Source organism: Haliaeetus albicilla, chromosome 23 (genome assembly GCF_947461875.1).
Source record: "Haliaeetus albicilla chromosome 23, bHalAlb1.1, whole genome shotgun sequence".
In the NCBI taxonomy this organism is placed as follows: Eukaryota; Metazoa; Chordata; class Aves; order Accipitriformes; family Accipitridae; genus Haliaeetus; species Haliaeetus albicilla.
The window spans coordinates 9,802,087-9,826,196 of record NC_091505.1 but is presented as its reverse complement, the minus strand read 5'-3'; the positions used below and the strand labels follow the sequence as shown (position 1 = coordinate 9,826,196).

General features: G+C 39.7%; 1 protein-coding gene across 5 annotated transcripts in view; it reads left to right on the top strand.

Annotated features, from left to right (window-relative positions):
• AFF2 (ALF transcription elongation factor 2) overlaps window positions 1-24,110 on the top strand; it is a 455,820-nt gene that overhangs the window by 368,139 nt on the left and 63,571 nt on the right. For all 5 annotated transcript variants that reach the window (XM_069811154.1, XM_069811152.1, XM_069811151.1 and 2 more), the window contains exon 9: window positions 1,892-1,929. In XM_069811154.1, coding sequence (XP_069667255.1) covers window positions 1,892-1,929 — 38 coding nt within the window. The remainder of the gene's footprint in view (window positions 1-1,891; window positions 1,930-24,110) is intronic.

Genomic DNA, 24,110 nt, shown 5'->3' with positions numbered 1-24,110 from the left:
TAATAACATGCTTCTGACTGCATTTGCACGTGGCAGCTGAAAAAGGGAGATCTGGGAGAGTATCATTGGAAAGAGGCACAACTCACATTATCTCGCTAATGAGGCAGGGACCCCATTTCATCATAGGCTTGTTTGAGAGGACATAATTAGGTTTGGGTCTGTAACACTTATTTGTGCAATCTGAAGTTTAGTATTTCCTGAGGTTTAAGTGTTTTATTTAGCAAGCCTACTGTACAATTAATATAATTGTTTCCTATCATGCATTCATTGATTTATTCTTTAGATGGAAAATACAATCCAAATGAAACAAACACATTTTTCTTCGCACGCTGGGAGCCAGCCCAGAGGATTGCTGTTGCTCCATCTCAGCTCTCACAAGCTCTAATTCTTTCTCCCAAAATTTAAACTTATTATTAGGGATTTCCATGGATTTAAACACAGATTTTTATCTTTGTTATGACTGGAGGCAAAAGTGCCAAAACAGCAGGTATATTGAAAAACTAGCCCCATTGTAGAGTCCAAAAGAAAACTCATTCTGGCAAAATTTGGAACCCAGTTGTGCAGGTGCCAGAGGTTTCAAAAGTTAGTCGGTTTTCATAAAGGATTTAATTCCTCAAGGGCTTATGTGAGCATTTTTCAGGACCACAATACTAGCAGTTCCTATGTGGGAACCATGTTATTCCCATCCCTAAGCATAGCAGAGGTTAAAATTCCTCACCAAAACCCTTCTCTTCAATTTTGGTAGGCTTTATAAAAATATCTCTGAAGGTAATTAAGCACTAAAACTTTCCTTACTATAATAGGTTTATGGATCAGTTGTCTTAATTCTGCCTTTCACCGCTCTCCATGCTTGTAATCTGACTAACCATCTGACCGCTTTCCACATTTAAATCTATTACAGTCTGGTTCTGCAAACGCTAGGAGGAATTCTCTGAAATGATACGACAACACTAGTTTATCTGAAGGTGATATTTCAAGCCCTCTTGCGTTAAAACATTATTTACCTATTCTGAAAAAAATCGGGGGGGGGATGCAAGGTTGGTTCAGATTACATAATTACGCCACAGAAGCATTAAAAAAAAAAATCTCCACTAAAATCTCGAGCAGCTTAACCAGTGTGATAGACTGGCGCAGCTCTGCCATCGGTGCCCCCAGCTGTGTTGCTTAGCAACATTTTAATTCAAGAAGAATCGAAGGAGATGAAATCCCCGTGGAGAGGGAAACAGAAATAAGAGGGCCGTTGACAGATGATCTGAGTTGTTTCTTCTAATATACTGTGAAGATCACTGGCTCTTTTCATGAATGATAAATGGACTGTACACAGATCAATGGGTTCAGCAATAAACTGGAACCAGGCTCCATGTCTGAGGTGGTGCAGGCCGAGAGGCCCAAAGATTTACTCATTTAGATGATTTGGAGTGTGTTTTCTCAAAGGTTTCAGAAGAGGAAATTGATCTGAACATTTGGTCATCCCTTGCCCTTTTCTGTCGTTGGCGAATAAAAACTGTTTTGGAAACGGAGTCCGTTCTTCCCTTTATTTTTTCCTGTTGTTGTTCCTGTTCCAGATATGGACAGATAGCTTGTGACAAAGGGGCCAGACCTCAGAGCGGGAAATGAAGTAATTGCCCTGAATGAGCAGTTCCTAAACACTCGTGGCCATTAAAAACAAACAAACTGCACTGATATCACAACCTGGGGCAGAAGTGTTTAAAACCTGTAGCAGTGTCTCTCTGAAAGGGTCCAGCTCCTGCAGCCCTCTGCCCCGGCTGTGGCAGGCTGCCTGGGTGTGCGCTGCTGAAGAGCATCTGTGGGTTGATGTTTGCTTGCGGCTTGGTTGCGCTTTGTTGTGTTGCGTAATTGTTTGTTTCCCCCACCCCTCTTCTGTTTACAGGCTGCTGAAAAGACAAAGTTGAGAAACATTCCTGTAAAGTAAGTTATTTTTATATCTGTTTGAAAACGCGAGTTTAACGAAGTTGTTGTATACGATGGCTAAAAAGACTAGGACAGTAAGAAGGGCAACAAAAGAGATAATAGAATTCAAGTTGCCCCTAATCATAGCTATAAAAAGGTCGGTATCATTGAGGAAAGCTTTCGATTTCACATGTGTCCCTAATGATTGCACTCCCCAAGTTTCATCCAGTTTCCATAAATTAATGTGTTGTCTATGAATAGCTGCCAAATAATATCACAATCATACTCAATACGTAGTGCTCTTAGCCTTGGGGAGGTTTGTACATGCTAAAAAGATTATGATTTTTAATTGCAATCCTTGAGAAGGTCTGACAGGGGAGAAATAACTAGGAATGTGCCAAATGATTTCTAGACACATGGGAATATTTTGCACCTATGTATCAAGGCTTTGCCATCCTGTTGATTAAGAGCTCTTCCTCACTCCGTGTGTGCGTCCCTCTCACACCATACACACACACGTATGTTTCTGCTCTTTACAGTAGGGCTCTGTGAAGGATGAGCAAGCTACCAGGGAGCAATTTCCAGGGCATTTTATGAGAAGTTCTTAAATCTTAGGGCACTAGCGGCAACACGCAACCATATATCATTAAATTGAGAAAGTTGCTATATAGATGTCCTGGCTCTTTGAGAAAAGGCATTTTCAGTTAAAGCTACCAGCAATCAGTGATTCTGTTTAAATAATGAATACTTCAGTCTTAATGGGCTCTTATGTACCAATAAAACACATATTTTTAGCTTCAGTAGGTGATCATTGCAGTTATAACTAAGTCCCAGTAACTGTATATTCCTGTTACAGACAGAGGAAATGTTCTTATTTTTATAGTAGTTTGCTGATCATGCTGGCTTTCGGACTGGAGTGGGTTTGTATTTGTAAGAACATGCGCTGACAGGACTCACAAATCATTGTGTTTTAGCACACATAACAAAAGAATACAGTTCTACTTCTCACTTGGCTTCCATCATGTATAGTCATTTACACCTTATAAAGTGAACGCAAAATGTGTATGAACACTCCTTGGAGTGATTAGGCAAGATGCAAGATAGTCATAAATCACTCTCTCTTTATGTTTCATTCAATCTGATAAAAATTAGAAATAGGATCCAGCAGGGACCTGATAGCACATGAAACTTCTAATAAGACAAGGGACCTTTCTTGCCTGTAGGGCTAGTTCAAATTCAGTGCAAGCTGAATTAAAGTCATTGTTAGCCAGTGGTTGTTTAATAGAGAGTGTGAAATGAGCTGTGTTTTCACCTCACATTACAGAGGATCCAGAAGTTGCAAGGTGATGAGAGTCCTGGGGAACAACTCCAGAATAATCATTTATGATTCATTCACCTTTGTTTTTTTAATATTTTGAGTCAAATGCTCAGGAATGGCTCAACTGAATTGAGTTCACCCACATAGAACAGAGATATTGAGCCTTGCAGTCATTAAACAGTGTGTATGTGACACTGATGCCCAGTTAATCCACCAGAAAGATTGGGGGGGGGGGGGGGGGGGGGGGGAATGATTTAGGTTAAATCGTTCCTTTATGGGACTTGAGTAAGTGTAACATTTTGGAGTGGAAGAAGGCCAGATGGACAGTCTCACTCTTTCCACCTACGTGTGCATATTTCACCCTGTCATGTTTCCCCCAACTGGTTGTTTAACTTCTCTTTGACTATGTTCATGGTGGCAGCTTCAATTAGTACCCTAGGGAATCCATTATACATATTAATTACACTCTACATAACAAAACAGCTGAAAAATCTGCCTAGTATTTTTCAATGACATGTAACTATTTAAGGTACCTGTATACAGTTATGATTGTATACTAAAATATTACCTCTTGGGGCAAAAGTAAGAATAGTGTCTTTAAGATAGCAGTAGTAGGTATGGATTGCATTTATATAAGTGTCACAGCCACACTTAGTACAGCTCAGGGTTGTCTAGCTTTTAGTTCTTGCTTTTGTAGCTCTCAAATGTCAAAGAGAATTTCACTTGAATTTTAATGTTCTTCAGCTATGCAAAATAAAGTTAGTAGCTTCCATTGTCATAAGGGCTGAAAGCTGTACAGATTCCTTCTACCATATGTGACTTATCACATACATTTTTAAAAACACATTTCTGTTATTAAGACATATGTGATAGTACACTTCTGCAAATGTGAATTGCTTTTGGCTAAAAGCCATGCACTAATAAGTTGAGTTGAATCTAACTGCATTTGACATCTGTTACAATATATTTTTTCTTTTACATATAAAAAAAAAAATATATATATAAAAAAAAATATTCGCAGTTGTAATTAGCATTAAAAAATTCCTTATTTTTACATTGGGCTGACATAGTTCTTGTGTCCCAAAACTGGAGTCAGAAATCATTCCCATTTAAAGACTATGGTTTATACAGAGTCCTTGGACAGGACCTAATAGTGCTGCTATTTAACATATTAGTATAATAACATGATGAAGACTTCTGTAGAAAAGGTCTATTTACTTTTCATTGCTAAGTTTATTAATGTTGCTGGTTTAATGTTCGGGAGGAAGTTTACTGTTCTTTTTTGTTCTGTTGAATCCCTCCAGCACTTAACACTTATGGAGGGAAAAAAACAAGGAAGTTTCCTTCCTACAGTTCAGTAAAGCAGCCAGGCAGCTGGTTTGTTAATGTGCATGTGTCTAGAGGTGCTTAGACTAACTGGTGTGAACTTCCTGGTGGCTAAGATAGATGCAGGCAGCATTTGGCTCCTTCAGAAGGCTTGGTCTCAATTCCATGTTGCTTGTAGCACTGCAAGACCCAACACATCCATAGGAACTCATCTTTATGTATTGGTAGCATCATCTGACATAATGTTACTATAAATCAGCACACAGAAAATAGCTAAGGAGTCTCTGTGTCTGCAGAACTGATTTTTTTTTTTTTTTTTGGGGGGGGGGGTGGTGGTGGAAATAGTGCAGTTACTTTTCCAAAAACATAAGACCCTTTTCTGTCTGTATCTGGCATCAACATGGCCCCCATAACTACAGAATCCATTCATTTACTTATTTATCCTCTCATGCCCTTGTCATATAAGGAGCACTTACTTTCTCCTATTGGTCTTATCCATATTTACATTGAGAGTCTGTAGTAGAAAAGGATTTCCTGCATGCAAAGTGTCCTAGATACTTTCTTGCTTGCTGGTCCTTATCTTGCTGTTCCTATCTCTGAGTCTGAAAGAGGTAACATGACTTAGACGAGTTTACCCTGTAGAGGGTTTACAATTTCTAAAGAGCTGTTATATGAGAAATGGTTTTGAATTAGGACACATCCAGAGGAAATAATCTTCTATGTACCCTGTGGTTTGATGGAAGAAGGGGAGAACAGCGATACCATTAAAATTCAATAGCAGCTTTGCTCTGAAACCCAACTGATGATCACTCTTCCCAGAATTTTTTCCAGACTTGGGTAAGCAATGGAGCCCACATCAGCACAGAGCTTAGAGGAGTCATGTTCATGTTGACTTGGACCACGTCAGTTATCTTTTATCAGTGGGTTGAGCTGCAGGATCCCCTCAGATCCAGGCACAGTCAGGGTTAGGCCTCACTCTCCCGGATGACTACACTTGGCTTAGCAGCCTGTACATTAATGTAGACTGAAGGTCAACCAACCCAGTGCTTTATCTCTGCCAGTGGCAGAAGGTGGGGGAAGAAGAACGGCAATTACAGAGGCATCCTCTATGGGGAGCATCATCCCACCTTCCTGCACACAGCTTTTCCACTTCCATAACTGCACGTCCTGTGTTTAGGAAGTATCAATGGACTTACCCTCCATGCAAAATCTCTTTTGAAATCTGTTTATACTTCTTGTCCCCACAACATCCTGTGGCATTGAGCACCATAGTGTATGAAAAAATACTGTCTTTTGTTGGTTTTAAACCCTTTTCCTCATATATTCACTGGAATCCACGTAAGTAGTTATTCGTACACAAAAGAGCAAATGATTACTCACTGTTCTTCATTCCTGATACTACATACCTCTGTCGTATAGACCAAGGAGTCTTCCTACTCAAAAGCCACTAATAATGCTGTTTTCCCTCTACGTGTGTGAGCCCACCAGTGAGCTAGTGGCTCACAAGGCAAGTCTCTCTGCAATTGGGAGAGGAAGGCAGTGTGTCTACTAGTCAGGCAGAGACAGTGGTTAGGAAGGTAACTAGTTTCTTTTTGCTGTTTTCCATATTAAAGAGATGAGTTCTTTGCATGGCAATGCCCTTCTGACTAAGGAATGGATATAATGTCACTATAAACAAATGCCTCAGATTGCAGTCCTTCATGAAAATGGCCAAATAGATTCCTTGGGAAAATGTGGGCAGGTGAAAGAATGATTTGGCTAAAACGTGATGTCATCCAACACTACAAAATACAACAGTTTTGTAAGAGAGAAATTAGATTTTTAAAATGGAAAATGAATGCTTTTAAGAGTGGTCCATATATTCCATGAACTGGTGTAGAACTGTGAGAATATTGGAATTGATTTCTTGCTTTAGGGAAGAAAACACTGCCTGCCTTGAGTGTCCTTTATACTCTCTTCTTATATAGTCCCTTTAAAAATCTTCAAGAGAAAGCAATGGCATTTTCCCCAAACACCTGCATATGCTTAAATTTGCTGGAGATTTAATGACTTCCAGATACATGTTTTGGGATTGTAGCTTGTGTTAAAATCCCGCTGCTTTTTATATTATCAAAATATGTTTGTTTTCCATCAGCCACAAGTTTGTTAACCAGAAAGACTTCTGGTGTTTATTGTCTTTTCCTGCCATAAAACTCATCTTCTCCTCAGAAGGGCATCTGACTTGACTTGGTATGGTTTTCTGTCCCAACCATCATTGGAAATGCAATCCATTAACATTTGATATCTTGACATTTCAATTGACCTCTCATTTGCAAAGCGCAGTGGTATTTTTCGTGGCCTTTTCATCCTTGATTATACATGGAATAGGAGTGACTGTTTCTACTGACTGCACTTTAAAAATATCTTTGTTTTACCAGCTGGAGTGGCACCTTGTTTTTCCCTCCCTGGATAGACCTTATTCTGCATGGAAGGTCTGATCTCTAAGCAAGTCATGCAGAGCCAGAGGATTTTCTTATTGACTCACTAAGTGGGAGGGCAAGCAGGTCAGACTCCGAGGGTCAGTTAATGTATGCTGTAATAGCAGTAACCATAAACAGATCTTTTGCTCCCACTGGCAAAAGTGCAGGCCAGTGGGCTAGGTCTGAAGGTTGGTTTGTTTTTAACCAGTCAAGTCAGACACTTGTAACCAATAGAGGTACGAAAGGGGTGGGGTGCTGTTGGTACGCATGCTCAGCTCTTCCACTGCAGGGTATCTCCTGTCGTGTATTTAAAAGAAGCAGAAAAAAGTGTGTCATGTCTAGGTTGAAAAATCCTCCCATTCATGCATAATTGTATGGGAGGATGGCCATATATACATATATGTATCTGTATATATATGTACATACATGTATACATAGGCACCTATGAACCAGAGGTACCTGTGGACATTTGTGTATGTGTACCTAAAGGACATTTGCTAAAGGACTTAAACCGCTTTTAAAGAAACAAAAAGCCCAAACCTGCTATAACTCTCATTCTCAGTAAAACTCCCAAGCAATTTCCACACTACCACCTGTTAGTCTCTGCTTCTAAACCTTCCTTCCCGTTGTTTCTCCTCAGACTGTTTCTGGTGAGCTACTAAATCAGCCAGCACCAATTCAATTAGTTCTAAAAATCCATTACAACACAGTGCCTAAACTGCCTGCCCATATTCATTTCTCAGAGAAATCCATTCATATTTATGTTTTAATACTTTAAGTCTAACATGCAAAAGCACTCAAATCCCCAGTAGAAATCCAGGAAAAACCCTGCTTACAGGCAATTATAGACAGTGTTCTTTAGCCCCTGATCCTCCTAGTCTGTCCACTTAGGCATCTGCTCAGGTGCAGAGTTTGGGCAATGGAATGAGTTTATTGCACCAGCAATAAAGTTCCTCCAAAAATTCACACAAACCCCAAATGCCACTGATTCTGCAAGTTGGGCAACGTGGTAGAGTCTGTACAGCCGTGCAGTACTCACAGCAGGGTCGGCACCTGGAGTATCCCTAGGAAAACCGATACGCGTATGCTGCTGTTGGTTTCCAGTGAGTTTTATTTAGGGGGGCTAAGTTTCCTCAGCAGAATGTGAACTCTAGAAATGTTGCGAAGGATTATTTTACTCTTACAAGTTAAAGGTTAGTGTTGGAAATGGATTATAGAACTGCTGCTTTTAAACTGTTTGCAAAGAAACGCACATATTAAATCCTTTTTGATGATATCACATAAATCCCTAAATACTGATTTTTATGTAAATTTTGACTCTTGCAAAGCTCTGACAATTCAGCTATCCCCATGTGGTTTTATCAGAGCTCAATTGCTCCTTTAGATCTTTTTTTCCTTTTTGCAGTACCTTTTGCTTTACTCCAAAGTCATCACGGCAGCTGGAAGATGTAGTACTTTAGACATAAAATAATAAGTCTATTTAATATTTTACCTTTATTTTCTGAATTTGTTCCTCTGACACATCTTGTTAGATATATTTTTATCAGTCCAAAGGATAACCACAGTAGGGCTATTTTTATTTCTAGGGAAATGATGCATGATAACTACTGGCAGGGCCCAAAACAGTAAATCAGTCCTGTTCCAACCACAGAATGTATTAAAAGTCTGTAGCCTGTGGTAATAAGTTATAATTTAGTTGACTAGCAGTTTGTTTGGACTTAAAACTGTACAAATGAGTCACATTGGCTAAGTCCTGGAATATAAAATAGTTTGTGCTTTATTAAGGTTTTCAGCCACCACCACAACAGGTACCTAGAGAGAGCACACATTTTTCAAAAGGGTGCAATACATTTTTATAGTGAAATGCTTCTGACTTGATTGTATAATTTATAGTAGATGGTTAAATTACCACACGTCCTGTGTAGTGCACAGTGTTTGCTTACAAGACAATGAGATGAACAGACTCTGAGACCTCATTCATCTAATCTCTTACAAATCTGAGCACGCATCATCAATACCAAGCACTGCTGGCTGTATCCAGCCACGAGGCACCCCTCAGCTGCCAAGCCAGGCATGTTGCTCAGTAGCCATCACAGAACTTCAGACAGCTAGAGAAACCTTCTCTTTTGTGTATTTTTCTTTACAGAGACACGTATATGCCAGTTGACCAAAGCTAATCATGCATTTGTGTAAAATTTGCCAGGAGTCTTGCAGCTGGACAAAAATAAGTATTTTCATTTTAAGTGGATCACTTTTGTTATTTTTCAAAACAACATTTTTATGCCATCATTGTGATACAGCTTGTCAAGATTAAATTTAGGTCAATTTTTTAAAGTTGTGAAAAAGTGAAAATTTGAGCCAAACAAAACCTTTTTTTGTCTGATTCCTTCTTTTCACAGAAAAAAAAGTTAAGGTCAATATTTTTTTTGCAGTTTCAGCATGTGTCTGCTGTTGATCAAAGCAGTACCCGTTCTTCTCTCCTCACTCACGCTGTGGTTTTGATCATTTTAGATTTTAGATTTGTCTTTCTGGTTATTATTTTTAATTTTAAGTTACTTAGCATTTATTCAAACAATTATTCTAAGTGTTTGCTTTGGGCATTGTATTAAGTAACAGCTGTTTTCTAACTACCTGTGATCTTTTTTAAATTAATGCTTTTAAAATGTGCTTCTGAGCAATTAAGATATTGCAACCAAGCAACAAATGCTAACAAAATTGAAGAAAAGGCCTGATCCTGGTATAAACGGGAGTACCCGTTCTGCTGGTTTCAGTACAGCTAGCTGAATCCAGCATAGGAACCAGCCTTCAGATCTCATACCCCTGAATTTCACTGTTAGGCCATTTTTGTGCTGCTGGAAGATAAATAACCAGAGCAAAACTGCAAGTAGCGTTAGTGTACATATATGACTGTATGGTTTATTTAGGTTCTAGCATGTGCTAGGCACTCTCCAGATGAAGATACCTGCCTTCAAGAGCCTGGTAAGAGGCAGTGGATGAAGCTACCAGGCAGTGGGATTTAACTGAGGCTGTCTGCAGGATCTTTGAAATCTGTAGGCCTGTGTCTGCTCTCTTCTGGACTGCAAAACTCCACTAGTTGGCATTTCTCCTAATTTTACCGTGGTGTCAGAGGGGAGAATGAAGTTTCCTTGCTCTTTCTCGCTTGTGGCCTCATGGTAATATATCTAGTAGGTTTTCTCTGCCTTGCGAGGTCATGCAAATAGGGCAGAATAAAGGTGGTCCTCCTTTTATATACCCCCAAAAAAGTGCCTGCCATACAGCAAACAGTCCTTTACTTTGGCAGTGAGTAAGTGAAATAAAAGAAAAACAGGTGTCTTTCAAGCATTTGTTTTTTTTAATACAAGTACAAAGAAATAATGATCTTGTGCTAAGTGAGAGAATTAGAAAAAAAATCCAGTCATTTAGGATCGATGAATATGAAAGAAAGGCAAAAGCTAGATAATGTTTCAGGAAATAACACTGCTACAAGGTTAATTTTGCCTAGTACAACATTTCCTAGTATTGAATTGCCTGATATACTCCCTCAGGGATTGCTCCTGCTCTTGCAATAATCGAGGCTGATTTTATTGGAAAATCACCTCTGGATGAGAGACATGCTCTAGAGAGAACTTTGCATGGGTACAAATAGGTTTTTGGTGCCAGTGCCATGTTGCCCCGGCCAGCACAGTTATAGTTCCCAATCTGTCTGTGCATTCAAGCAGCAAATTCATTAGCAGTCCTTCTGGCACGATAGAAAAATAGACATATTAGGGAAATTTACTTTGAATTGTTTTCAGGATTTGTTGGATAACAGTTCAGTAATCAAATTGCGCCTCCTAACAAGACCATTAAATATTTTTATTAATAGTGGCAGGGAAGCTGCAGATATTCCTTTAAGTGCAGAACACTTTACCGTAACGCTATGTGACTTGCAAAGATCATGGATGAAAGAAGAGATTAGCATAGTTGGAGCAGGGGTGCTTGTAACGTCAGAGCCGATTTTTGTTCTGTGTTGTATGTTGAGGCTGTGTTGAGTCACGTAACTCTCACATTACAGATGTAATGTCTGTTCAAGTATCGGCTCATCCATCAGACCCTGCCAGTTTGCTGGCTCTTTAATTGTAGAAGTGGGCCGTATCTTGACAGCGCTGTGCTCTCTCTAACTATGGGACCTAAGTTCAGATATATGTTGCAGCTTCCAGGCCTTGTCAAGTGGAAACTGAGCATATTGTAAACAGAGCGCATTTCGCCTCCAGCTGGGAGGAGGGACACGTGGAGCGCCCGCGTACGAGGGCTCTCCGCTGACCTTGAAGCGACTTTGGGGGGGGGGGGGCTGGAGGAGCGCTGGCAAAAGGCTGATTCAGAGAGACAGATGAGTGAGGAAGAAAAATCAAGGAGATTGGCACAAGGACGGTGGAAAAAACTCTTTCTAAAGAAAGCAGGAAAAATTTTTACACTCAAGGCCAACACCGAGCCCTTATAATCAGGCTTGTCTGGCCACACACCAACCGTAGTAAGAGAAAAAATACTGGATGCAGCTTGCAAGCTAAGGTCTATGTGAAAGCTAGTGTTCTGCCACGCAAAAAAAGAGAGTGGAGTGAATTTATTAAAGAATAAATTAGATTAAGCTCCAGGAACAGACAGGGTTAAAAATTAGGATCGTAAAAAGTAATCTGTATACTCTGTTTCCTAATTCCCGTTGTCTTCATGATTGTTTCACTGTGAAGAGGAGAGCCACCCTCAGTATCAATCATAGTAAGCTATTTAGACACAGAAATAAGTGGCATATGGCTTAGCACTTTTGGGTCTAGCAATCAAATAGCAACCTTCTGCAATACAACTGTAGTTTGGTTCCCAATGGGCTTCACTTTGATGATTAGATATATTGAGTTCCCTGTGTCATTCAAAGACGGCAGAATTTCATACAAGTTGGTGTTAGCTTCCTCTCACTTCATTTCAATTTTCAATAACCAGTGTCATCACATGTAACAGTTTCTTCGTAATGGAACTTCATGTCGAATCAGATTTGTCTTTCAAGTGAAAGAGCGCTGTGGAAAGTCTTCTGAAATACTGATCTCTGGAAAAATTCTTACCACAGTAAAACCAGGGAGAGATTATTTATTTATTTCTCCTAAAGACGTTTAGGTGCGCAATCGCCAGATCATTCAGGAGTACTCAGGAAAAAAGCTTTAGTATTGCATTTGGGGATGTTATTAGCATTCTTTACAGGACTTACCCCAGGTGCTTGCTGAAGTCATTGTTGTGCTAAGTAAATAGAAAATATTTGTTCAGTCATATTTGAAACCGAAACTGTGATATTTAAAGCCAAGTTCTGTGTAAGTGGAGTTATATCAGAGGAGAATTTGGACTTCAGGTATTAATTGATCCCTCTATATTTCAGCACAGCAGCTGTTCAATACTAATGTGCTTCGCTGACACAGAACTGCTCCTTTCCTGGTACTGACCTTCTCTCCGTTGCCTCAGCCCCTATCCCTGGGCAGCGGAGAGGCGGCTGTGCAGGCAGATGGAGGGAGCCAAGTGCTTTGCCCACCAGAGGACGAAGGCGTGGGCCCTCCTGGAGGTCAGGGTATAGGGAAGGGAGGGGAGAAACTCAAAGACTAAACAGCCCAGATCGTGCATCATGGTGAGCATAAGCCTGCAAGTCGAGCGTCTGCCAGTTCTGTCAGGGATATTGCTGGAGAAATCTGGTGTCTTGGAGAATCTTCTACCTGTGCCAGTGCTTGAAGCTCTATCCTTCCCAATGGGCTGCAATCTCAGTTCTCTCTTCGGTGCCCCTTCTCCACAAGATTTCCAAAATGGAGGAACTCTGTGAAGGTCCACCTGTGTCACACAACCTCTACATTTGAGATTCACCTGGCAGCTTACCATGTAGCTCCTCTCATGTGTATGGATTGTGCCAGATAGTGTAACAGCACAAGCAGTGTTTTTAAAAAGTAAATTCTGGGTCACACATTCACAATGAAGCACTTGCTGCAATTCACAATTAGTCTTAATATGCTGTAAGAAGAGCAACTGCAGACGAATGTCTCACAGCTTTATAAGCCCGACATTTACCAAGCAACAAAGATGATATGATATGGCTGTCTGTATCACATATCCAAGACTGCCCATCCCATAGTTTTATTTCTTGGCAGTTTCCTACAATTTTGTGAAATATTTTTTAATGTGGCAAAGTCACTTCAATTACACAGTCATTATAAGTTTTGCCAAGGTTGACTATGGATCGTTTTGTGTTCATTAGAGCACAAAATTAGAATTTTCATTGCAGCAACTGTAAACAGTATTGGCTCAAAGGAGTCAAGCTTTTTTCCCTTCATAAAATCTTGGATAAGCTATAACTGAGGACTTCCATGGGTTTTTGACAGATTTTAATTTTTTTTTAAACTGCCTTCTGGGTTGTTGGATTTTTTTCTTCTTCTTCATAGCCCTTGATATATTTGTTTAACTGAATAACCAGTTCCCTTCAAAATGATGACATTGCCACTATGTGCATGAACAAGCAGGTGCAGTGTGTTTCTAAGGCTGTGAATATATTATTTCTTCAACTTCTTAAATGTTATAGCTTGGCACTTGTCACTTTAGACCTAGTCAGGGTTGTAAAAGCCATAAATGGTCTTCAGGAAGTAACCCTGTTTCAGAAAATACTTCATCATCTGCTTAAGTCCCACTAAGCCCCATTAAGCTTTCACTTAAGTAATCTCAGAGTTTATTACTTAAGTAATAATTAAAGCTTCTATTTATTATTCTCAAGAATTTATGGATATATATGATTGAGTTCGCTCATCATGCTGATGTAAATACAAAGAAATTGCATCAAAACCAATCATTTCATATATGCAAAAATTAAGCAAATAGGAAAAAAAAAAGCACAGAGTGTTTCAAGCAATGGAGAAAAAACAGAAGGGTTTCCAATAAAGTCCAGGCTTTCAAAAGCTGACTGGAATAGATAAAGAGTAGGACTACCTCTTCTTTTCTGTATTTAGAAAAATAAATAAGATCCAGAAAAGCATCTTGGAGAGAAGGAGATTACATTTTTCGCTTGATTTTTATAGTAATTTCTTTTAGGTTAATTTAACTTTCTAAGTGCTGATTTAGCTCACTAGAAACAATAGTGTATTAAGTAGTGGGAGACTGCTTAGCAGGAAATATAACCAAAATGTCTCATCTGCTAGTTTTGGGGGCTGAAGGTGAACCTACACTGCTCTACCTTCCTTCTCTGTCTCGTAGGATTAGGGGGTTTGTGCTGCTCCTCACTTGTGCTTCACTTGGAGGAATTTCCAGGCTTTGTTTTTAACCTAATGTGGATTTACAAGGAAGGAGAGACGACAGAGGCTATTAAGAAAGTAACGAAGAACTTCAACAGACATCCCTGTCAGAGCTTGCACAGCAGCAATCCACTGCCTTGCTCCTACAAATCCGTGGAGTGTGTGCTTCTCTTGGCATGTGGCATGCGGCATGCTCGTGTCTTGCCAATGGGATGCCCAGTCCTTAGCAATTTTCTTTTTTTTTTTTTTTTAGGTATAATATGCCATGATAGTGTCATTCAGGATAAGATATGTCAGCAAATGCACCAATAGACTTTATCAGCTTATACCTCTTAGCAAAACCTGGAGCTACAGTGAATGGAGACAGCAGACATACAGCAAAGGCGTATCTCTTCCTCTTAAAGAAATGTGTTTAACAAGATTATGTACTATTTGCATTCCAAATTTGCAATTAGCACCCCATGAACACACAATGAAATCATCCAAGTGGCAGATAATGTGTTGGATATATGTAGTTAGACTTTTGTAGATTAAACACTCTATTAGATATGTGGTAGCACAGCCACAGCACTACATTTTATAGAAATCAATGTAATCTGAATAGTATGAGAGCTCACTGAAATATCATTCTCTTATTAAACCTGTGAAGCATGTATGTTTGTGAATGTATGTGTGTGCATGCAGGAATGCAAATTACTAAGTAAGTGGAAAGATTATTGAATTGTGGATTGTGGAAGTCTTACTGTATATAGTAGAAAATTTTCCTTCAAAGCACATATAAAGGTTTGATTCTGCAACTTTATTCTCAACCCTATAATTTTACACTAGCTGGCATAAATTAGCAAACTAGAGGTCTAAATATATGTGTCTGACATGCCTCTCAAAAGAAATAACAAGACGAATGCACATGGTGAAACAGGAGTAGTATGTGTAAAATATCTATGCTTTTCTGCACATAGGTTTCATTTAAGTCGGGGAAAGGAAAGAAGAATCCTTCAGCTACAGTTTATCTGTGGTGTTTGTAGTCTGGAGTTCTCTGAAAGTATTTCTTTTTAACTTCAAGGACTTTTAAGTCTGTAAAGAAACTGGCAATGCCAAGCATTCCTTCTCTACCAAATCTGTTAATTTCTGAATCCAGACAGTGGCTTACTTGCATTAGTGTGCTCAGTGGTCTGATGGAACTCAGTAAAATGATGAGGCGCAGTGTAAGGGGAAGGCGGGCCTTCCACATTTATTTATTCTGGATAAATGGTGCCCATTAATCTATCAGGAAAATATGGAATTAGCAGGGAAGAAACCACAGTTGCAAATTTGGCAGTTGCTAGCATGCACAGATGGTCTTTCAGTGTTTTAAGATTTTCCAGTCTTTTGATATTGATACCAACATTGAAAAGTAGCCCATGTATTGCTAATGTTTATCTAGAATAGCCACAGAAAAATAACATTGTATATTTTGGATTGTTCAATCTCCTCTCAGTGTATTTCCATAAAGTTTTTTAATCTTAAAGGTAAACTTTTTATGCTGTCTTTGGTTATTTTAAGAAGCATAATTGGAGTATGATTTCCTAAAATGAGAAAGACAGCCAGTATATCCAGACAAAGGCATTAGGAAGAAAGAGACTCTTACATGTGAATTATGTTGAACAAAGTTTGCAGGTTGGTAGTCCCAGTTGCTTTCCTCCTGTTACAGATAGTTTGCTTCTTTGTGAAGTGGTGTTCTGAAAACCAGGATGTTGAGTCCCTCCTTGATAGAGTGTTGTTTATTCTTATTCTGCTGACGAGCACTGATTTTGAGTCACTGTAGCTTCACTGAAGCTAGGAATCTGACCCTGGCAATGTCTCCATTCAATGTTTCAGGGCATGAACTCAAGAGGGAAGGCTAATGTCATCTGCTTAATTTGCTTTGGGAATGTTTGGTTGAGTCTTTAAAGACCTTGTTGAAATATTTCACAGAGGAAATCGCAGAATAATTCTTGCCAACTTTACTTTGAGTTTATTCTCAGCTGACCCAGAGGATACAGTACCTTAATGGCTGTTCTGAAATGTGCCTTCTGCAGCGCTGTAGTTGCGTACACAACCCGCATGTGCACAGGACAAAGACATCTTTGGCTACAAACAGCCCAGGGTGCTTTGCATTCAAAATCAGTACGGACTGTTGGGGAAAAAATAAATTTAAAGAAAATTATCTCAGTACACTGCAAATTTTAATCTGGTGAAAAAAGATCTGAGATGCAAAAGTGAGCTGAAATTTTTAGATGTGTGACAGAAACACTGTATGCTGCTATCTCCAGTGTGTCCAGGTATATAGGTCTTATATAGTTCTATATGAAGATAGATGGATAGACAGACAGATGGACAGTCAGGCAAACAGAGAGGTAGATATGGATATCTAGATACAGGTATGTCAAACCTATAGGACATGAGGGCATATAGGTATGCTTCTAAGGCTTTTTTGATTTTAAGTAAAACAAGGCAAATGAACACTGTCTTGCCAGTGTCTACCAATGAGAGAAACATTTCTGAAAAATTAAATATTAGGTACTAACGAGAGAATTTTCTGATTACTGTTCGGCAGAAGTCTTCCTCAGCATCTGTGTGGTTACCATAGAACAGACCTAGAAGCACCTTTCTGCTTCAGACAGTAGTTCCCATCTTTGATGCATATGGCCAGATTCCAGGTACCACCTCAGAAACAGAACTTGGTTTTGTTTTCAAAGTAGGGATGCAAAATGTAGGGTTTTATTTCCCAGCTTGCCAACAGCCATCTTGGGTAAACAGGTACTTTAGCTTAAGCCATATGTGTCATATAGGGCAGAAGAATTATGCCATATATTTTGCAAGCTACTCTTTGATTTATTCATCCCAAGAGAATGGTTGCCTTCTCTGCAACCACGTGATACTATCGACTGATGCTCAGTGTGTAATCCATTACAACCATCTGATCTTTTTCTAGAAAACTACCTCACTGGTCATTCTCTACCTTGTATTTTTGCTGTTGAATTTTCCTGATAAACTGTAGTACCTTGCACGCGTCCACACTAAATCTTATCCTGTTTCTTCAGATCCTATCTCCACTTCCTCAGGATCATTTTGTATGCTGACCCATCCTCCAAAATACTTGCACACGTTCTCACACGGGTGTTATTTGCTAATTTAATGAGCATACTCTGTTCTCTCATCCAGACTGTTAATGGTATTCTAAAATGTCCATGTCTATTGTATAGCTGTGACAGTAGTCAGGCATTAGTCTTGACAGATGTTTCTTGCCAGATACGTAATAAAAATGAGAGACAATGGTGATGATTATTTGGGCGATTTATGTGATCTATAATGGATAGCTCACCAGAATGGATCAACCCTTTAAAACCTTGAAAAGGCTGCACAAATTGCAGGACTTCTTGTGGAAGTCTGAAGATCCTGGAGGGTATGAACTTTTCAGCTTTTTTGTGCATATGTGAAACTTTCATTTGGCAAGTCAAAAAAACACACAAAAAAGTCACTGCAACACATTTCAAAGTCCCTCACCAGCAATTAAAGGCTCTGCAGCTCTGATAGTCTATTTGCTGACCTGCCACATATGAATTTCATGCAGTACTGCCTGCTGTCAATGTTCTTGCAGCACTGGCAATCCTTTAGTTTTATATGTTCCTATTTTGTCATGAAAATTGTATGAAGGAAAATCCCAAATTTCTTTCTAGTCTACGTGACATTTAAGAGAGTAGTGCAGATCCTACACCATTGAGGGACAGAGATGCAAAAACAAAGCAAAAAAATGGAAGTGGATGGAAGCAGAGAGAAAGAAGTCAGACATCAGGCTAGACTTAGAAATGAGCATGCAAGATTGTTGTTGTGTAAGCAAAAGCTGGCCCTGGTCAGCTCTAACTAGTGTTGTCTTCACTTATTCCAGATATTGCTAGCGGAATTTCTTCATTTGTTTAATATCAACAAGCAATTCATCTAGACTTCACTCAGCAGTCATATACAATCATGTCATCACTCATGCACATACTCCAAAATTCATCCACACATTTCAAGAATAAAGCCATGCATCTAATATATGTAGAGGATTGTGCCAGACATATACTCTAGCATATGTACTTCAGCTTCTCTTTTAAAAGGAGCCATTTAATTTTTTATTTTTTTTTTAAACATGTACTTGTGCTATAGTCAAATGATCTTTTAATCACTGCTCTAAAAGTCTTGGTTGCAGGGTAAAGGATTCCCCACTCCTTTTGTCCTGTGTCCTCCACTGCAGTGAATTTCTCAGTTCCTCTCCCTAATTTGCGCACGCACGGGTGTATAGAGACTTGAATACTACCTCCGCTCCAGAAGCTGTGTCAGACCCTCACTCTCCTACTTTTGCACCATTCTACAGGAGTTCACTAGCATTTGGGGAATGCTAGCACAATAGTGTTCACCTGGGTATATGTATAATGCTGTTCATATTTATAGCATTTGTTTTGCTCCATCTTCTAAACAAAATGTCCTGGAACTCTGCTCCTGAGCTCTGTAGGGTCATTGCCCTGCTCTTTGGGTATTCCTCACTGCATTTGTGCATACCTGATTGTTTTATTTTGCTTCAACTGAGTAACCTGGGCCCATCTCTTAATTTCATAACATTTGCCAGAGTAAAGGCAGAGCCATGGGCTTGTGGTTTGGCCCAATAGAATATTAAGTGTCATTGTCTGCATAAAAGCATTTCTGACTCATTTTTATGCTATAACTCCATCAAAGATTATTTTTTCTTGGCCCATAACCATTGTACAATGATCAGTCTCTTAAAGAAAAGTGTGTATCGCCAACACCGAAGCCCAAACAAGTTAGTTTTGTTGTCAGCTTTCTAGTGTACCCAGGAGAAAATCTATCCTCTGCTATCCTCACAAGTGAGAACTCAGGGAACAATCTCACATCCGTTTTTCCATTTAGGTTCCCAAGTGCCTTTGTGTATTTGCTCTGACCTTATGTTGGGAAAAGTTACAAGTTACTAGCAGTCATCTCCATATTTTTTCTGTGACCATAATTCAGTGTAATGGAAACATTCCAAGACAATTAGAAACGCAGTCCATATAGCAACCTGAACTCAAAAATAGAGTGTAAAACACTAACCTTCTTTAAAGAGGCAAACCCCATCAAGAAGATGGGGTTATTGAAAGTCCTGAATCTGTTCTTCATAAGCTTTACACTTTGTTCATATACTAGACTGCATCTTAAATATAAACCTATCATCAGGTTTAGCAAATCAATACCGTAAGAGTGTGAAATGGTCCCCAGAAATCTCCAGAATGCCATTTCACAGTAAAAGCAATTGAAAAAGAAGCTGCAGTGGAATATCTTATGAGATAGCCATTTAGATCACAAAAGGATCATAAAAGTCAGAAGCAGTTTGTTTGAAGCAAGGTTCATAATATAACCATACAGAGCTTGCTGGGAAGAAAGAGGAAAATTGCAAACCAATTTGTGGTTACAGCTTTTTCTGTCAATTCTACAGGGATTTAAAACTTGTAAAAGGTGGAACTTCTGCCATCTTACATTGCTCAACTAGAAAGAGATAGCTATAACCATAGTAGCTAAACAAACACCAATTATTGAAAGGCAATATAGTCTTCATTAACTTCAAAGCAATTAGCACTTCTTTAGTTCATTTACTACTGAGCAAGGTGGTGTCAGACAGTGGCATTTGTCAGTAATAATCTGAGCATCTCTGAGGCTTGCCTTCCTCTATTCTTATAATATTTTGTCAGTGAAGTTTTGATACTTTCTCTTTATGTGCAATAAAGGCACTAATGAAAGCATTAAAGGGAACGTTTCTGTGAGCAAATGCCACCTGAGCATGCCACCCTGTTTCCAACATTTTGTATCACATAACTACATATTTCTTAAAAAATGATTGTGTCCCAGTGCGGGATAATAGGAGCAGAGCATTCTGGAGGAAGTCGTATGTCACAAAGCAAAAAAAACCTGCCGTAAATAAATAAATCAGTTCATTTTGTCACGCCCATTCAATTCTACAAGTGTCTTGTACACACCCTTTGAATTAATATGTAATCTTTGTTCTTCAGTAAGAGCTAACAGATGCCCTGGCTAACTAGAATGGCTCAGGTCAGATTTACACAAATCCCTCCAATGGTTGGAAACTTAATTAGGTTGCAGTTGTAAGTCCCTTAATTTTTTTTTTAATCTTTATGATTCATGGTTGATTAGAAGCTAATATGGAGCCAGTCTACCTTCTTATTTGCTTCCTTTTAAAAAAAAAAATCTGGAAAATAAAAATAGTTTCTGTTTATTCTTCTGCTAACATTTCTCTTTAAAGAGTGACACTGCTTTAATAAAGATATAGGAAATGAAATTTCAGCTATGTTACACTCAATCAGATTACTTTGGACAAATGAAAAGTAATACTGCCTCCTTTAATACCATTAGAAGAACTGATACGGCAGAATTCTTTTCAGATCACAGTGCACTGATGATGAGAGGCCTGATGCTGTTTACCCTTTGGTGACATCCCTGTGTTGTGTCGCTGGGCGATGTCCCAGTGGTGAGTGGAGGTGGAGGGCTAACGTGCTGCCATGCACTGGGAGCCTTCCCATTCTCCTCACTGCTGCTGCCACGGGTGAGGCTAACGCCCAGGGCAGGGAGTGCAGTCAGGGCTGGGGGAGAGCAAGGGGACTCTGTACGTATGGAACTCTCATGCCTAGGGATGCTCTCCACAGTGCTGCTTATGGACTGGGGCACAGCCGTGACTCTCCTGCACCTCTCCAAGATCCAGGAGATTATGCAGGATTATTCAGTTATGCAGGATCAGGTTCTAATTACAGTATCTTTAAGTGATGATTGTCCTAAAAAGTTCACATCTGTATAAAGGAGTGAAAATATGTAGGCTGCATTTTTTCTGCTACCTTCTAGACGGCTGATCCTGGCCCACTGCAAGGAAGCCTAGCTCTGGGAGGACCACGTGGCTGTCTGGTAGCGGCAGCACAACAGGTTTTTGCTGCCTGCCTCTGTGTAGTATTGCCAGAGTCCCTTCTCCATGCAGATTCACAGTCGCTGTCACACTGGGGCTCCTCAGGCACCAGGCATGAAGCTGAACAGGCCTCCGACAGCTCTGCGGTGGGACATGCCATTGCCCCAGGATCAGGCTAACTTTGAGTTGTGCTCTTGATTTCCTAAGCTACTGCTGTTCACTCCTCAGCAGCTAAAGTCCTGGGCTGTAGAACACTAAATGAGTCCTTGAAGTGATTAGGCGTTATTTATCTACATTTATGAACACTGCATTTCATTCATGTCATCATTTACTGCACATATTGGGAAAGTTATTGGGCTCGTTGGGCCATTTCTGTTCCAGGAAGTGAGTGTGGCATTTTTTTGTCTTGCATAACCCTCCATTTATCTCCCAGAGCCTGCTTTCTGGATCACCACATTTTTTTTCAGTTTTGCACATATTCTTGTGTCTGAAACAATGAGAAAAAATGCACATTAGAACATCTGTTCTAATCCATTTATCAGAGAGGGACAATTACAAATAGCACTTTACCAATTAATTAGTAACCTTATTCATCGTATAAACTCAAATCATGCTAAGGCAGCTTCTTTTCCTTTGCATGATTTGCACCATTTTTATCATCTTGTGTGACTGATGCTGCTGAAATAAATTTCTCAACATGGCTCAGAAAGACAAAGGCAAATTAGCTCTTTCCCCAAGTGATTGTTAATGAGCAGGAGGCTGGTGTGCATCATCTTTACCACTTCTTGCAGTGTCCCTTGTTGCAGGCTGGAAAAAAAGAAATCTTAATTATTAAATGCCACTAGAAAATCCTTTGTCCTGGTTTGTGGGTAGCCAGAGCACTCTCCTAGCACAGGGCCGTTGGTCTCTGTTAGCCACATCAGGAACAAGGTCAGTGCAGTGCTGCAGCTGGTGGGCTGGCTGGGCTAACCACCATGTGAGAGAAGTTCACGGTGTTTAATAACAGCAGCAAATACTCCTGGCAACTTGAAATTGTCTGCAGGCTGGAAGCAAAGGGACACAGATGCCACTGATAGCCGGTCTGTCATTACAGACGTAATGCACAGCCCTCAACTAGTGTAAAGCAGCGTATCTCCATTTACTTCATTAGATCAGCATGATTTTATACCAGTGAAGGGTTTGTCCCACGAATCAAAACCTCTTCTGGCATATCTGTATTGATTTCTTTGGAGTTACCCCAGCAGAGAATTTTGCTCTAAAGCATTGCAGAAATAGAGAAAGCTGACAAGATGAGAAGAGGGGCTAACAGCTGAAGCCATGAGGTACGAGACATAGAGAGAAGACAGACAGTTTGTTGCTTTGGGGTAAGCAAGCTAATTCTCAAGATGAAAGATTTTTATTTTTTTTTAATACTAGTTATTTAATAGAATGTAAATACAGGCTTGTCTTACATAGCTAAGCTTATCATAGCATTAGACTCTCCGAGCAGGGCCAGGAGTCAGAGGAGTCACGCTGGTGTAAATCCAGAACAATTCAACTTTAATGGAGGAAATATCTATTACATTAAAAAAAAAATAAATGTTTCTTTCTAGCTCAGTGTTAGGACTTCCAGTCAACATAGACTTCTTATTACTAACATTTGCTTTAAAAGACAGCATCAGCAATGAGAAATGGGATTAAGGGACTCTGTCAGTGACATGCAGCTCTTGCTCATGTTTAGAAGTAAAGTTCAGCCACTTTACAGCCACCAGAAGGATTTTGGGAGATCTTCTCATAAAGCTGTGAATACTTTCAGTAAAACTGAACTGAAAGAAGGAAGAAGAGGATGATGCTTCCCTATGAAGTTGTGGAAGTTTGGTGTTTTTTCATTACTTTTTTGTACTTCAGTGCAGCAGCACTTTGGGGGTATGGTTTAGGATCAGCTCCAACTCTCAGTCAAGTTAACGTGAGCTGGATCGGTTCCTCCACGACATGCAGTTGTAGTCAAGTTCTACGTGGAAACAAGCAAATGTGATTGAACACATGCCTACGTGCATCGTGTGTCCCAGGCAGCTACGGAGGGACCTTCACACTTCTCATTTTGCAAAATGCAACTCCTCAACCAGCATTTAAAAAAAGTCTTTAAAATGTGAAGTGAGTATAACTGATACAGAGGTGTCTGGCTGACTTGTGAATAGCCTGAAACTACTTTTCTCTGAGATGCAGACGACACTGTTCAGTGCAGTGTGGGCTGATACAGATGATGACAGGGATGCTTCAAGGATCAACATCTGCCACCCAGTCAGCATGGCCAGAAAGGAGGGAACATCTCTTAAGGAGATATAGTGTGGGCATTTATAGGGTGAATTCCCCCTGTGCTGTGGTTAAGTGATTCTGTGACAAACTATCAGTGTAGAAGATGTGTGCAGGAGAGTTAGACATGAACATGTGTAGGCATTTTTTAACAAGATATAAATGGTATCCTGGATGTCCCTGGTTGTATTTTACTGCAGCAGCATTCTGCATTTAGAAAGTAGGAGAAACTGCTCTGGGAAAGTCTAGTCCAGTGGCCTAAAAACAAGACCTGAAATAGGAATCCTAATTTTCCATGCTTGCCTTTTTTCCCCAGAATCTCTGTAGTATTGGTCAGACAATTCAGAACTTTCCAGCCTGTGTGCCAAGATTTAGACATCTCAAAAATCCGTATAGAAACAAGGAATACCAGAAGTTTTGTTAGGGATTTGGTAAATTGTTGTGGGAAATGCACAGAAATTTGGAATAAGACGTTTTGTTGAAGACTTCCTATATTGAATAAATGTATTAAGTGTTCTCATATATGTGTAATATATACAGCCTAGATGGCATGCCAGCGT